The sequence below is a fragment of the Hyla sarda genome, chromosome 5 (assembly GCF_029499605.1).
Source record: "Hyla sarda isolate aHylSar1 chromosome 5, aHylSar1.hap1, whole genome shotgun sequence".
Classification (NCBI taxonomy): domain Eukaryota; kingdom Metazoa; phylum Chordata; class Amphibia; order Anura; family Hylidae; genus Hyla; species Hyla sarda.
Genome location: NC_079193.1, coordinates 235,115,621 through 235,129,789, shown reverse-complemented (window position 1 = coordinate 235,129,789; position 14,169 = coordinate 235,115,621). Strand labels below are relative to the sequence as shown.

General features: G+C 40.5%; 1 protein-coding gene across 1 annotated transcript in view; it reads left to right on the top strand.

Annotated features, from left to right (window-relative positions):
- The first annotated feature begins 517 nt into the window (after positions 1-517).
- The window catches only part of LOC130274558 (Y+L amino acid transporter 2-like), a 46,846-nt gene continuing 33,194 nt past the window's right edge, over positions 518-14,169 (top strand). Inside the window, exons 1-2 of the mRNA XM_056522997.1 lie at positions 518-959; positions 4,915-5,040. Coding sequence (XP_056378972.1) covers positions 518-959; positions 4,915-5,040 — 568 coding nt within the window. The remainder of the gene's footprint in view (positions 960-4,914; positions 5,041-14,169) is intronic.

Below are 14,169 nucleotides of genomic sequence, written 5' to 3'. Positions count from 1 at the left end.
TAGAAAATTCCTAAAAAATCCACTTTGGCTGTGAAAATGTGTGCTTTCCCTGATCAGATACAGATATACAGTACTGTGTAGTTTTTTTTTCTTTTTTATAACCTTTTACCTACAGTATACTTCAGACCATGAATGGAGAGCATGCACTGAAATAATATTGGATGTGTATTTTGCAACATTAAGTTCATGGACAGGACAAAGGTTCCTGATGCAAGGTCAATGGGTTGTGTACACAGATCTTGCACTTACTAAATATTAAGCTTTGGTACTATATTGCAGTTAGGTTTAACTTTCTATTATTTCCGTCACTAGTACGGATCAGAGGTACCTTTCTATTGGCATCTGATTTACTTCTGCTCCTGCAAGTTTACAATTCCATAACATATTAGAAAAATTACAATATATGTCACGCATTTACTATACTTAATATTTTTATGTTTATTTTAGACCTTTTCTTTATCTGAAGAGTATTCATTTTAAGCCAGGAGTCTGAATATTTTTGTATAAGGGAAGAAAAATGGAGCATTCTCAAGATATTTCCACTAACTCTGTACAGTTGAAAAAAGAAATCTCGCTTCTACATGGAGTTAGTTTGGTCATCGGAAATACTATTGGTGCTGGAATATTTGTGTCACCAAAAGGAGTTCTAATGTACAGCGGTTCTTATGGATTGTCCTTGATCATCTGGGTTTTGGGGGGAATGTTCTCTGTGGTTGGAGCTCTATGCTATGCCGAGTTGGGGACGACAATTACAAAATCAGGAGCAAGCTATATTTATATAAAAGAGACATTTGGTGGATTTCTGGCATTCTTAAACCTGTGGACTAACATGTTAATAATCTATCCAGCCAGTCAAGCTATTCTCGCTGTGACATTTGCCCAGTATATGATTGAGTCTATTTTCCCTACCTGTTCTCTACCTCAATCTGCAGTATTCCTCCTTTCAGTAGTTTGTGTCGGTGAGTATCCAAGAATGATAAAATTATTTATAAAAACATGTTACTCTTATAACTCATTTATAAAAACATGTTACTTCTAACAATATAGAGATCTGAATAACTTTGTATTTAATATAAAAAAATGTATTAATTATTTTTCACGTTAAACCCTTGTAACATGTGCCCCCATAGTTACAGCCACAGTGCGAGCCACATAATGGTCATAATAGAAATGATAACAAAGGGACTTTATCTGAAGCGTCATCATAAGAGTGATAGCTGCAATTCACATAAGAGAGACAGTTATACTGTCTTCATAAAAAAGACAGCTTTATAAACTCTATAAAACTGCCATGGTGCATATATAATATAACTAGTCATACTGTCCCCATAACAATGAGAGTCACACTGACTCAAAAATAAAACATTCACCACTTATAGATTCTTCTTTTTTCTACCAGAGAGAAGGGAAATGTGCAGCCAACTAGAAGCCTCTTTTATGTCCCTACCTTTCTTGGTGTTCTTGTTGCCCCTACCTTTCTTGGTGTTCTTGTTGCCCCTACCTTTCATGGTGTTCTTGTTGTCCCTACCTTTCATGGTGTTCTTGTAGCCCCTACCTTTCATTGTGTTCTTGTTGCCCCTACCTTTCATGGTGTTCTTGTTGTCCCTACCTTTCATGGTGTTCTTGTAGCCCCTATCTTTCATTGTGTTCTTGTTGCCCCTACCTTTCATAGTGTTCTTGTTGTCCCTACCTTTCATGGTGTTCTTGTTGTCCCTACATTTCTTGATGTTCTTGTTGCCCCTACCTTTCTTGGTGTTCTTGTTGCCCCTACCTTTCATGGTGTTCTTGTTGTCCCTACCTTTCATGGTGTTCTTGTAGCCCCTACCTTTCATTGTGTTCTTGTTGCCCCTACCTTTCATGGTGTTCTTGTTGTCCCTACCTTTCATGGTGTTCTTGTAGCCCCTACCTTTCATTGTGTTCTTGTTGCCCCTACCTTTCATGGTGTTCTTGTTGTCCCTACCTTTCATGGTGTTCTTGTAGCCCCTACCTTTCATTGTGTTCTTGTTGCCCCTACCTTTCATGGTGTTCTTGTTGTCCCTACCTTTCATGGTGTTCTTGTTGTCCCTACATTTCTTGGTTTTCTTGTTGCCCCTACCTTTCTTGGTGTTCTTGTTGCCCCTACCTTTCATGGTGTTCTTGTTGTCCCTACCTTTCATGGTGTTCTTGTAGCCCCTACCTTTCTTGGTGTTCTTGTTGCCCCTACCTTTCATTGTGTTCTTGTTGCCCCTACCTTTCATGGTGTTCTTGTTGTCCCTACCTTTCATGGTGTTCTTGTAGCCCCTACCTTTCTTGGTGTTCTTGTTGCCCCTACCTTTCATTGTGTTCTTGTTGCCCCTACCTTTCATGGTGTTCTTGTAGCCCCTACCTTTCTTGGTGTTCTTGTTGTCCCTACCTTTCATTGTGTTCTTGTTGCCCCTACATTTCATGGTGTTCTTGATGTCCCTACCTTTCTTGATGTTCTTGTTGCCCCTACCTTTCTTGGTGTTCTTGTTGCCCCTACCTTTCATGGTGTTCTTGTTGTCCCTATCTTTCTTGGTGTTCTTGTTGCCCCTACCTTTCTTGGTGTTCTTGTTGCCCCTACCTTTCATGGTGTTCTTGTTGTCCCTACCTTTCTTGGTGTTCTTGTAGCCCCTACCTTTCATTGTGTTCTTGTTGTCCCTACCTTTCTTGGTGTTCTTGTTGCCCCTACCTTTCTTGGTGTTCTTGTTGCCCCTACCTTTCATGGTGTTCTTGTTGTCCCTATCTTTCTTGGTGTTCTTGTTGCCCCTACCTTTCTTGGTGTTCTTGTTGCCCCTACCTTTCATGGTGTTCTTGTTGCCCCTACCTTTCATGGTGTTCTTGTTGTCCCTATCTTTCTTGGTGTTCTTGTTGCCCCTACCTTTCTTGGTGTTCTTGTAGCCCCTACCTTTCATTGTGTTCTTGTTGTCCCTACCTTTCTTGGTGTTCTTGTTGCCCCTACCTTTCTTGGTGTTCTTGTTGCCCCTACCTTTCATGGTGTTCTTGTTGTCCCTATCTTTCTTGGTGTTCTTGTTGCCCCTACCTTTCTTGGTGTTCTTGTTGCCCCTACCTTTCATGGTGTTCTTGTTGTCCCTACCTTTCTTGGTGTTCTTGTAGCCCCTACCTTTCATGGTGTTCTTGTTTCCCCTACCTTTCATGGTGTTCTTGTTGCCCCTACCGTTCATGGTGTTCTTGTTGTCCCTACCTTTCTTGGTGTTCTTGTTGCCCCTACCTTTCATGGTGTTCTTGTTGCCCCTACCTTTCTTGGTGTTCTTGTTGCCCCTATCTTTCTTGGTGTTCTTGTTGCCCCTACCTTTCATGGTGTTCTTGTTGTCCCTATCTTTCTTGGTGTTCTTGTTGCCCCTACCTTTCTTGGTGTTCTTGTTGCCCCTACCTTTCATGGTGTTCTTGTTGTCCCTACCTTTCTTGGTGTTCTTGTAGCCCCTACCTTTCATGGTGTTCTTGTTTCCCCTACCTTTCATGGTGTTCTTGTTGCCCCTACCTTTCATGGTGTTCTTGTTGTCCCTACCTTTCTTGGTGTTCTTGTTGCCCCTACCTTTCATGGTATTCTTGTTGCCCCTACCTTTCTTGGTGTTCTTGTTGCCCCTACCTTTCATGGTGTTCTTGTTGTCCCTATCTTTCTTGGTGTTCTTGTTGCCCCTACCTTTCTTGGTGTTCTTGTTGCCCCTACCTTTCATTGTGTTCTTGTTGTCCCTACCTTTCTTGGTGTTCTTGTAGCCCCTACCTTTCATGGTGTTCTTGTTTCCCCTACCTTTCATGGTGTTCTTGTTGCCCCTACCTTTCTTGGTGTTCTTGTTGCCCCTACCTTTCTTGGTGTTCTTGTTGCCCCTACCTTTCATGGTGTTCTTGTTGCCCCTACCTTTCATGGTGTTCTTGTTGTCCCTATCTTTCTTGGTGTTCTTGTTGCCCCTACCTTTCTTGGTGTTCTTGTAGCCCCTACCTTTAATTGTGTTCTTGTTGTCCCTACCTTTCTTGGTGTTCTTGTTGCCCCTACCTTTCTTGGTGTTCTTGTTGCCCCTACCTTTCATGGTGTTCTTGTTGTCCCTATCTTTCTTGGTGTTCTTGTTGCCCCTACCTTTCTTGGTGTTCTTGTTGCCCCTACCTTTCATGGTGTTCTTGTTGTCCCTACCTTTCTTGGTGTTCTTGTAGCCCCTACCTTTCATGGTGTTCTTGTTTCCCCTACCTTTCATGGTGTTCTTGTTGCCCCTACCTTTCTTGGTGTTCTTGTTGCCCCTACCTTTCTTGGTGTTCTTGTTGCCCCTACCTTTCATGGTGTTCTTGTTGCCCCTACCTTTCATGGTGTTCTTGTTGTCCCTATCTTTCTTGGTGTTCTTGTTGCCCCTACCTTTCTTGGTGTTCTTGTAGCCCCTACCTTTCATTTTGTTCTTGTTGTCCCTACCTTTCTTGGTGTTCTTGTTGCCCCTACCTTTCTTGGTGTTCTTGTTGCCCCTACCTTTCATGGTGTTCTTGTTGTCCCTATCTTTCTTGGTGTTCTTGTTGCCCCTACCTTTCTTGGTGTTCTTGTTGCCCCTACCTTTCATGGTGTTCTTGTTGTCCCTACCTTTCTTGGTGTTCTTGTAGCCCCTACCTTTCATGGTGTTCTTGTTTCCCCTACCTTTCATGGTGTTCTTGTTGCCCCTACCTTTCATGGTGTTCTTGTTGTCCCTACCTTTCTTGGTGTTCTTGTTGCCCCTACCTTTCATGGTGTTCTTGTTGCCCCTACCTTTCATGGTGTTCTTGTTGTCCCTACCCTTGCTGTTCTTGACATCCATTTATTTTTCTAGCATATAAGGCCAATAATTGGAGCGATAGTAAGGATTGGAACTTGATTTATTGTTAATCTTCTCTATTTTGAACAGAATGTTACCTGTGATCTAATAACTATCTATTTTGCAGCATTATTAACAGTAGTGAACTGTGCAAGAGTCAAATGGGGAGCCATTCTCCAAGTGCTGGCAACATTTGCCAAAGTTTTAGCTCTGGTCATCATCATCATTGCAGGAATTGTCAGATTGTGTCAGGGTAAGTAATTATATGGATATTTTTTGCTAAACTGTATTTAGGAACCTATGCAGCAGCTTTGTAAAAAATCTAATAAAATCAATAATGCAACAGGCAGGTAAAATATTTATTTATATTGTTATTATAACACATCTGTAAGACCTTTTAACATTTTATTATTGTATTTCACATCAAGGTGTATCACTTGTATTTTATTATGCATGGTCATTTTGGGTTACTGTATATATATTGTAGAAAGGAACCCTCAAATCCAGGAAGCAAACAAATCCAAACAGGCTAGTGTCACAGTTTAATAGTTGTGTGTTTATTGAAATAATTTACATACAGAAATAAATTCCAGGAGGTGGTACAAGAGAAACACTCCCAATCTCTCCCAAAACCCGGACTCAAACTCCAGTCTTATGTCACTTATGTCCAGTCTTATGTTACCTCCCATCCATCATTTCACCAGGTGCTTGTTTACATAATAAGACAAAGTGGCCAGTTTTGTATTGCTTCTACTTTATTGAGTTGAGGCTTAATCATTCCTCTCACTACAATGTAGCCTAAGTATTAAAGGGGTCTTTCAGGAATAAATTTAAAAAAACAGGCATTTTTTCTTTCAAAGACAGCGACCTTGTCTCCACTTTGGGTGTGGTATTACAACTTGGCTCCATTCACTTCAATGGAACTGAGCAGCAGAACCACACCAAACCTGTAGACAAACAGCAAAAGGTCTTTGAAAGTAAAAAGGCCTGTTTATTGATTCCTGGAATACCCCTTTAACCCTTTAAGGGGTTACAAGGACGTAACGGTACGTCCTTGGTCCTGCTCCCGTGATATAACGCGGGGTTACACGGTAACCCCGCATCATATCACGGCGGGCCCGGCGTCATAGTGAAGCCGGGACCCGCCGCTAATAGCGCATAGCGCCGATCGCGGCGCCGCGCGCTATTAACCCTTTAGCCGCGCGCTCAGAGCTGAGCCACGCGGCTAAAAGTGAAAGTAAAAACTGCCGGTTAACTCAGTGGGCTGTTCGGGATAGCCGCAGCAAAATCGCGGCATCCCGAACAGCTTACAGGACAGCGGGAGGGTCCCTACCTGCCTCCTCGCTGTCCAATCGCTGAATGACTGCTCAGTGCCTGAGATCCAGGCATGAGCAGTCAAGCGGCAGAATCATCGATCACTGGTTTCCTATGAGAAACCACTGATCAATGATGAAGATCAGTGTGTGCAGTGTTATAGGTCCCTATGGGACCTATAACATTGCAAAAAAAAAGTGAAAAAAAAAGTGAATAAAGATCATTTAACACCTCTCCTATTAAAAGTTTGAATCACCCCCCTTTTCCCATAAAAAAATACACAGTGTAAATAAAAATAAAAATAAACATATATGGTATCACCGCGTGTGGAAATGTCCGAATTATAAAAATATATCATTAATTAAACTGCTCGGTCAATGGCGTGCGCGCAAAAAAATTCCACATTCCAAAATAGTGCATTTTTGGTCACTTTTTATATCATTTAAAAATGAATAAAAAGCGATCAATAAGTCCTATCAATGCAAAAATGGTACCGTTAAAAATTTCAGATCACGGCGCAAAAAATTAGCCCTCATACCGCCCCATACACGGAAAAATAAAAAAAGTTATAGGGGTCAGAAGATGACAATTTTAAACGTATTAATTTTCCTGCATGTAGTTATGATTTTTTCCAGAAGTACGACAAAATCAAACCTATATAAGTAGGGTATCATTTTAATTGTATGGACGTACAAAATAAAGATAAGGTGTCATTTTTACCGAAAAATGTACTGCGTAGAAACGGAAGCCCCCAAAATTACAAAACGGCAGGGTTTTTTTTCAATTTTGTCGCACAATGATTTTTTTTCCGTTTCACCATAGATTTTTGGCCAAAATGACTGATGTCATTACAAAGTAGAATTGGTGGCGCAAAAAATAAGCAATCATATGGATTTTTAGGTGCAAAATTGAAAGAGTTATGATTTTTTAAAGGCAAGGAGCAAAAAATGAAAATGCAAAAATGGAAAAAACCCCAGTCCTTAAGGGGTTAAGCTTGTTCCATCCCTATGGCACCCTTTCCTTGGTTGGCAGTAAATTCAGCTTATATAAGGGAGTTTAGAACTGACTGAACCCTACTTAAATTGCTCCTAGATCTAGACCAAAAATGACAATATGACAATGTCATCAAAGTAGGCTGATAAATATACGGCACATGTACAATGTTAAAGGGTACCTCTCATCAAATAAACTTTTGATATATTTTAGATTAATGAATGTTGAATAACTTTCCAATAGCATGTTAATGAAAAATATGCTTCTTTCTATTGTATTTCTCCCTATCAGTCCTGTCAGCAAGCATTTCTGACTCATGCTGGAGTCCTAAACACTCAGAGCTGCCAGCCTGCTTTGTTCACAGCCAAACAGGCTGTGAACAAAGCAGGCTGGCAGCTCTGAGTGTTCTCCTTTGTGAACAAAGCAGACTGGCAGCTCGTAGTGTTTAGGACTCCAGCATGAGTCTGAAATGCTTGCTGCCAGGACTGGTAGGGAGACCCCTAGTGGTCATTTCTTCAAAGTGGAAAATTAAATAGAAAGAAGCATATTTTTTAATAACATGCAATTGTAAAGTTATTCTGCAAACATTAATCTATAATATATCAAAAGTTTTTTTTGATGACAGGTACCCTTTAAAATGAAAACAAGGTGAGGTTTATTAGATAAAGATCTCGTAATAGGCATAGGATGATATAATTCTCCTAATAGGCATAGAATATTCACCTGATTGGTAACAAGTCACTAGAGCTGGTATAGTAAGGCAAGATGATATCACTCACGTCATCCGTGCAGGTCCCCTGGTTCTTGCCGCCAGCTGTGTTGAAAACCAAACACCTGTGCAGACCTAGACTCCCAGTGTCAAAGACAGAGCACTGTAGCACCGGTACCACTGTTCTTCGCCTGTGTTTATGTAGACCTCATGGTTCTTGCATGTGGATCCTGGATGTAGTGCAGACCTGTATGTTCTTGGAGGTAGTAGCGGTGATGGATAGCGGGGCTCCTGTTGGTCTTAGATCAATGTGGCGTGTATAAAGTGCGGGTAGAATATAAGGAAGTCATCTGGCATCCTCGTGGTTAGATGGCATGCCAGACAATATAGTAGTATAGTATTGCTGGTTTGGATAGAGTGGTGCAAACTAAGGCTGCAAGTGACTCCCTTTCTCTCCAAGGTTTAATCAAGTTTACATGATATACTGTAACTGCACTGGCTTCATTTTCCCTGGTTATTGCTCTTTGTATTTTACCTCCCTAACTTTTACCAGAATCTCAAAAGTCTCTCAAAGGAATAGTCTCGGGATGCTTTAGTTAGCATATCACAGGACTTGTGGTAGTGCTTCTTTGGGCAATTATTCTTTCAGATGTCCAAGAGAGTCTAAAAAGGGGCTTAAGCAAAGAATATGAGTGAGATTTAACAAGGGATTTAAGCAGCTTTTTTGCTTACAAAAGTCGTACAAAAACTTACATGTGCGCCTAAGCAATTTTTTATTTGTGCAACATTTGTGGGTAAGCAAAAAAAATACCAATCTGCCTTACCTAAGCAATTTTCAGTTTTTACTTTGCAGTGGTTCTGGATTTATCATTGTGAAAGTTGCACGTAAGCAAATAAAAGTCGCAAACCCCCTTCAAAAAGTCGCAAGTGTAAGCAAGGTCAGACCTGGCTTACAAACTTGCCTATGACAGCATTTTAAAAAGTCGCACATGAGACTTTTTGTGTGACTTTTTGCCCAGCTCCGCTCCCCGGTGATGTAATGTTTACCTAGATCTGTAGAAAACTTAGAGTGCATGCGTAGCACTACGCTGACAGCGTAGGGCTAATGTAGGCCGGGTTAGGAGAGTGGCACTGTGAATGCGCAGCTAACTGTACCACGCAAGCAGTTTTCTACGATTCGTAGAAAACTAAGAGCACATGCGCAGCTTTCCTCCATTATGCAGTTAGAGTAGGGAGGCTAGAGTAAGTTAGCACATGCGCCGTTGTTCAGAGTAGTTCATAGAAAACTGTGTGCGCATGTGTACATAGTTAGAGTAGGTAGCGTAGTGTAGAAGGGAAGGAGAGAGGGAAACCAGCATAGGATTAGCGTAGTTTAAGATTAGTGTAGCGTAGCAAGCTTAGATATTAACCCCTTAAGGACTCAGGGTTTTTCCGTTTTTGCACTTTTGTTTTTTCCTCCTTACCTTTTAAAAATCATAACCCTTTCAATGTTCCACCTAAAAATCCATATGATGGCTTATTTTTTGCGTCGCCAATTCTACTTTGCAGTGACATTAGTAATTTTACCCAAAAATGCACGGCGAAACGGAAAAAAAAATCATTGTGCGACAAAATCGAAAAAAAAACGCCATTTTGTAACTTTTGGGGGCTTCCGTTTCTACGCAGTGTATATTTCGGTAAAAATTACACCTTATCATTATTCTGTAGGTCCATACGGTTAAAATGATACCCTACTTATATAGGTTTGATTTTGTCGCACTTCTGGAAAAAATCATAACTACATGCAGGAAAATTTTTAAAAAATCGGACTTTTTGATCACTTTTTCTCCATTTTTTTAAGGTATAAAAAGTGACCAAAATACGCTTTTTTGGACTTTGGAATTTTTTTGCGCGTACGCCATTGACCGTGCGGTTTAATTAATGATATATTTTTATAGTTCGGACATTTACACACGCGGCGATACCACATATGTTTATTTTTATTTTTTTTACACTGTTTTATTTTTTTTATGGGAAAAGGGGGGTGATTCAAACTTTTATTAGGGAAGGGGTTAAATGACCTTTATTAACACTTTTTTTTAACATTTTTTTTGCAGTGTTATAGGTCCCATAGGGACCTATAACACTGTACACACTGATCTCTCATCCTGATCACAGGCGTGTATTAACACGCCTGTGATCAGTGTTATCGGCGCTTGACTGCTCCTGCCTGGATCTCAGGCACGGAGCAGTCATTCGTCGATCGGACACCGAGGAGGCAGGTAAGGGCCCTCCCGGTATCCGGTCAGCTGTTCGGGGCGCCGCGATTTCACAGCGGTCCCGAACAGCCCGACTGAGCAGCCGGGTCACTTTCAGTTTCACTTTAGAAGCGGCGGTCAGCTTTGACCGCCGCTTCTAAAGGGTTAATACCGCACATCGCCGCGATGTGTGGTATTAGCCGCGGGTCCCGGCCGTTGATGAGCGCCGGGACCGACGCGATATGATGCAGGATCGCGGCGCGATCCCGCTTCATATCGCGGGAGCCGGCGCAGGACGTAAATATACGTCCTGCGTCGTTAAGGGGTTAAAGGTGTTATCCAGGAAAAACTTTTTTTATATATATATATCAACTAGCTCCAGAAAGTTGAACAGATTTGTAAATTACTTCTATTAAAAAATCTTAATCCTTTCAGTACTTATGAGCTTCTGAAGTTAAGGTTGTTCTTTTCTGTTTAAGTGCTCTCTGATGACACAAGTCTCGGGAACCGCCCAGTTTAGAAGAGGTTTGTTATAGGCATTTGCTTCTAAACTGGGCGGTTCCCAAGACACGTGTCATCAGAGAGCACTTAGACAGAAAAGAACAACCTTAACTTCGGAAGCTCATAAGTACTGAAAGGATTAAGATTTTTTAATAGAAGTAATTTACAAATCTGTTTAACTTTCTGGAGCTTGTTGATATATATAAAAAAAATTCCTGGGATAACCACTTTAACCCCTTAAGGACTCAGGGTTTTTCCGTTTTTGCACTTTCGTTTTTTCCTCCTTACCTTTTAAAAATCATAACCCTTTCAATTTTCCACCTAAAAATCCATATTATGGCTTATTTTTTGCGTCGCCAATTCTACTTTGCAGTGACATTAGTAATTTTACCCAAAAATGCACGGCGAAACGGAAAAAAAATCATTGTGCGACAAAATCGAAAAAAAAACGCCATTTTGTAACTTTTGGGGGCTTCCGTTTCTACGCAGTGTATATTTCGGTAAAAATTACACCTTATAATTATTCTGTAGGTCCATACGGTTAAAATGATACCCTACTTATATAGGTTTGATTTTGTCGCACTTCTGGAAAAAATCATAACTACATGCAGGAAAATTTATACGTTTAAAAATGTCATCTTCTGACCCCTATAACTTTTTTATTTTTCCACGTACGGGGCAGTATGAGGACTCATTTTTTGCGCCGTGATCTGAAGTTTTTATTGGTTAGATTTTTGTTTTGATCTGACTTTTTGATCACTTTTTATTCATTTTTTAATGTTATAAAAAGTTACCAAAAAACGCTTTTTTGGACTTTGGAATTTTTTTGCGCGTACGCCATTGACCGTACGGCTTAATTAATGATATATTTTTATAGTTCGGACATTTACGCACGCGGCGATACCACATATGTTTATTTTAATTTTTTTTACACTGTTTTATTTTTTTTATGGGAAAAGGGGGGTGATTCAAACTTTTATTAGGGAAGGGGTTAAATGACCTTTATTAACACTTTTTTTTTACTTTTTTTTTGCAGTGTTATAGGTCCCATAGGGACCTATAACACTGCACACACTGATCTCTCATCCTGATCACAGGCGTGTATTAACACGCCTGTGATCAGCATTATCGGTGCTTGACTGCTCCTGCCTGGATCTCAGGCACGGAGCAGTCATTCGTCGATCGGACACCGAGGAGGCAGGTAAGAGCCCTCCCGGTGTCCGATCAGTTGTACGGGACGCCACGATTTCACCGCGGCGGTCCCGAACAGCCCGACTGAGCAGCCGGGATACTTTCAGTTTCACTTTAGAAGCGGCGGTCAGCTTCTAAAGGGTTAATACAGCACATCGCCGCGATCGGCGATGTGTGGTATTAGCCGCGGGTCCCGGCCGTTGATTAGCGCTGGGACCCACGCGATATGATGCGGGATCGCGGCGCGATCCCGCTTCATATCGCGGGAGCCGGCGCAGGACGTAAATATACGTCCTGCGTCGTTAAGGGGTTAACATAGTTAGGGTAGCTTAGGTTTTATAGTGAATGGAGGTAGGTTATAGGTTTTAAAGTAAAGAGACTACAACTCCCAGCATGATCAGGCATGCTGGCAGTTGTAGTTTTGCATGTTTTAAAGTGAAGGGACCACAACTCCCAGCATGCCCAGACAGCAAAAGGCTGTCCAGGCAGGATGGGAGTTGTAGTTTTACACAGGTATAGAGTAGTTAGCGTAGTGTACTGTTAGCACAGTTTTAGAGTAGTTAGTGTAGCGTAGTGTTAGCGCAGTTTTAGTGTATTTAGAGTAGTGTAGTGTTAGCGCAGTTTTAGTGTATTTAGAGTAGCGTAGTGTTAGCGCAGTTTTAGTGTATTTAGAGTAGTGTAGTGTTAGCGGAGTTTTAGTGTATTTAGAGTAGTGTAGTGTTAGCGCAGTTTTAATGTAGTTAACGTAGTGTAGTGTTAGCACAGTTTTAGCTTAGTTAGCATAGTGTAGTGTTAGCGCAGTTTTAGCTTAGTTAGCATAGTGTAGTGTTTGGGCAGTTTTAGCTTAGTTAGCATACTGTAGTGTTAGCGCAGTTTTAGCTTAGTTAGCAAAGTGTAGTGTTAGGGCAGTTTTAGCGTAGTAAGTGTAGCATAGTGTTAGCGCAGTTTTAGTGTAGTATAGTGTTAGCGCAGTTTTAGTGTAGTATAGTGTTAGCGCAGTTTTAGAATAGTTAGGCTGCTTTCACACTATAAAATTCATCTGTTTTTTAACGTCTGTTATAAAAACCCTGAAAATCGGCTGTTAAACGGCCGTTACAAAAACCCATACGGCCGTTAGAAAATCCCATTATAGTCTATAGGATTTTTACATTATCCGTTTTAACCCGTTATAGCCCGTTATTAATAACGGACATTATTTTGTGACGGGAGAATGAACGGAAGAAATAGTGCATGCACTATTTCTCCCGTTACTATCTTCCGTCACAAAATAACGTCCTTTATTAACAGCCGATTTAGGGTTCTTATCACAAACTTTTATAAAAGGAGGAATTTTATAGTGTGAAAGCAACCTAAGCGTAGTGTAGTGTTAGCGCAGTTTTTAGCGTAGTTAGTGTAGCGTAGTGTTAGCAAAATTTTAGAGTAGTTAGTGTTTCGTTAGCTCAGTTTTAGCGTAGTGTAGTGTTAGAGCAGTTTTAGCGTAGTTAGTGTAGCGTAGTGTTAGCGCAGTATTAGTGTTGTTAACTTAGTGTTAGCCAGTATTAGTGTTGTTAACTTAGTGTTAGTGCAGTCTTAGCGTAGTAAGTGTAGCTTAGTGTTAGCGCAGTTTTAGCGTAGTAAGCGGCGTAGTAATCGTGGTATAGTGTTATCGCAGGTTTAGCGTAGTTAGCATAGCATAGTTTTGGCACAGTTTTAGCGTAGTTAGTGTAGCATAGTGTTAGTGCGGTTTTAGCATAGTTAGCATAGTGTTATCGCAGTTTTAGCGTAGTTAGCATAGCGTAGTGTTGGCATAGTTATAGCATAGATAGTGTATCGTTGTGTTAGTGCTGTTTTAGCGTAGTTAGCGAAGTGTTAGCACAGTTTTAGCGCTATAATAATCGGGGGTTAGTGCTAGCTATTTTTGTGGCTAACTCTAAGCCCCAGTTTATTAATGGACTCTGTCTATAAGACGGCTTTCACTACTAAGCCTGTAAAGTAAATAAAAAAAACACATTTAAAAAACTTTTATTCCAAAAAACAAAAAAATTTTATAGACATATTTGGGATCGCCGCGTGCGTAAATGTCTGAACTATTAAAATAAAATGTTAATGATCCCGTACGTCAAATGTGGTATCAAAAAAAGTACAGATCATGGCGCAAAAAATGAGCCCCCATGCCGCCGCTTATACGGAAAAATAAAAAAGTTAGAGGTCATCAAAATAAAGGGATTATAAACGTACTAATTTGGTTAAAAAGTTTGTGATTTTTTTTAAGCGCAACAATAATAGAAAAGTATGTAATAATGGGTATCATTTTAATTGTATTGACCCTCAGAATAAAGAACACATGTAATTTTTACCATAAATTGTACAGCGTGAAAACGAAACCTTCCAAAATTAGCAAAATTGCGTTTTTCGTTTTAATTTCCCCACAAAAATAGTGTTTTTTGGTTGCGCCATA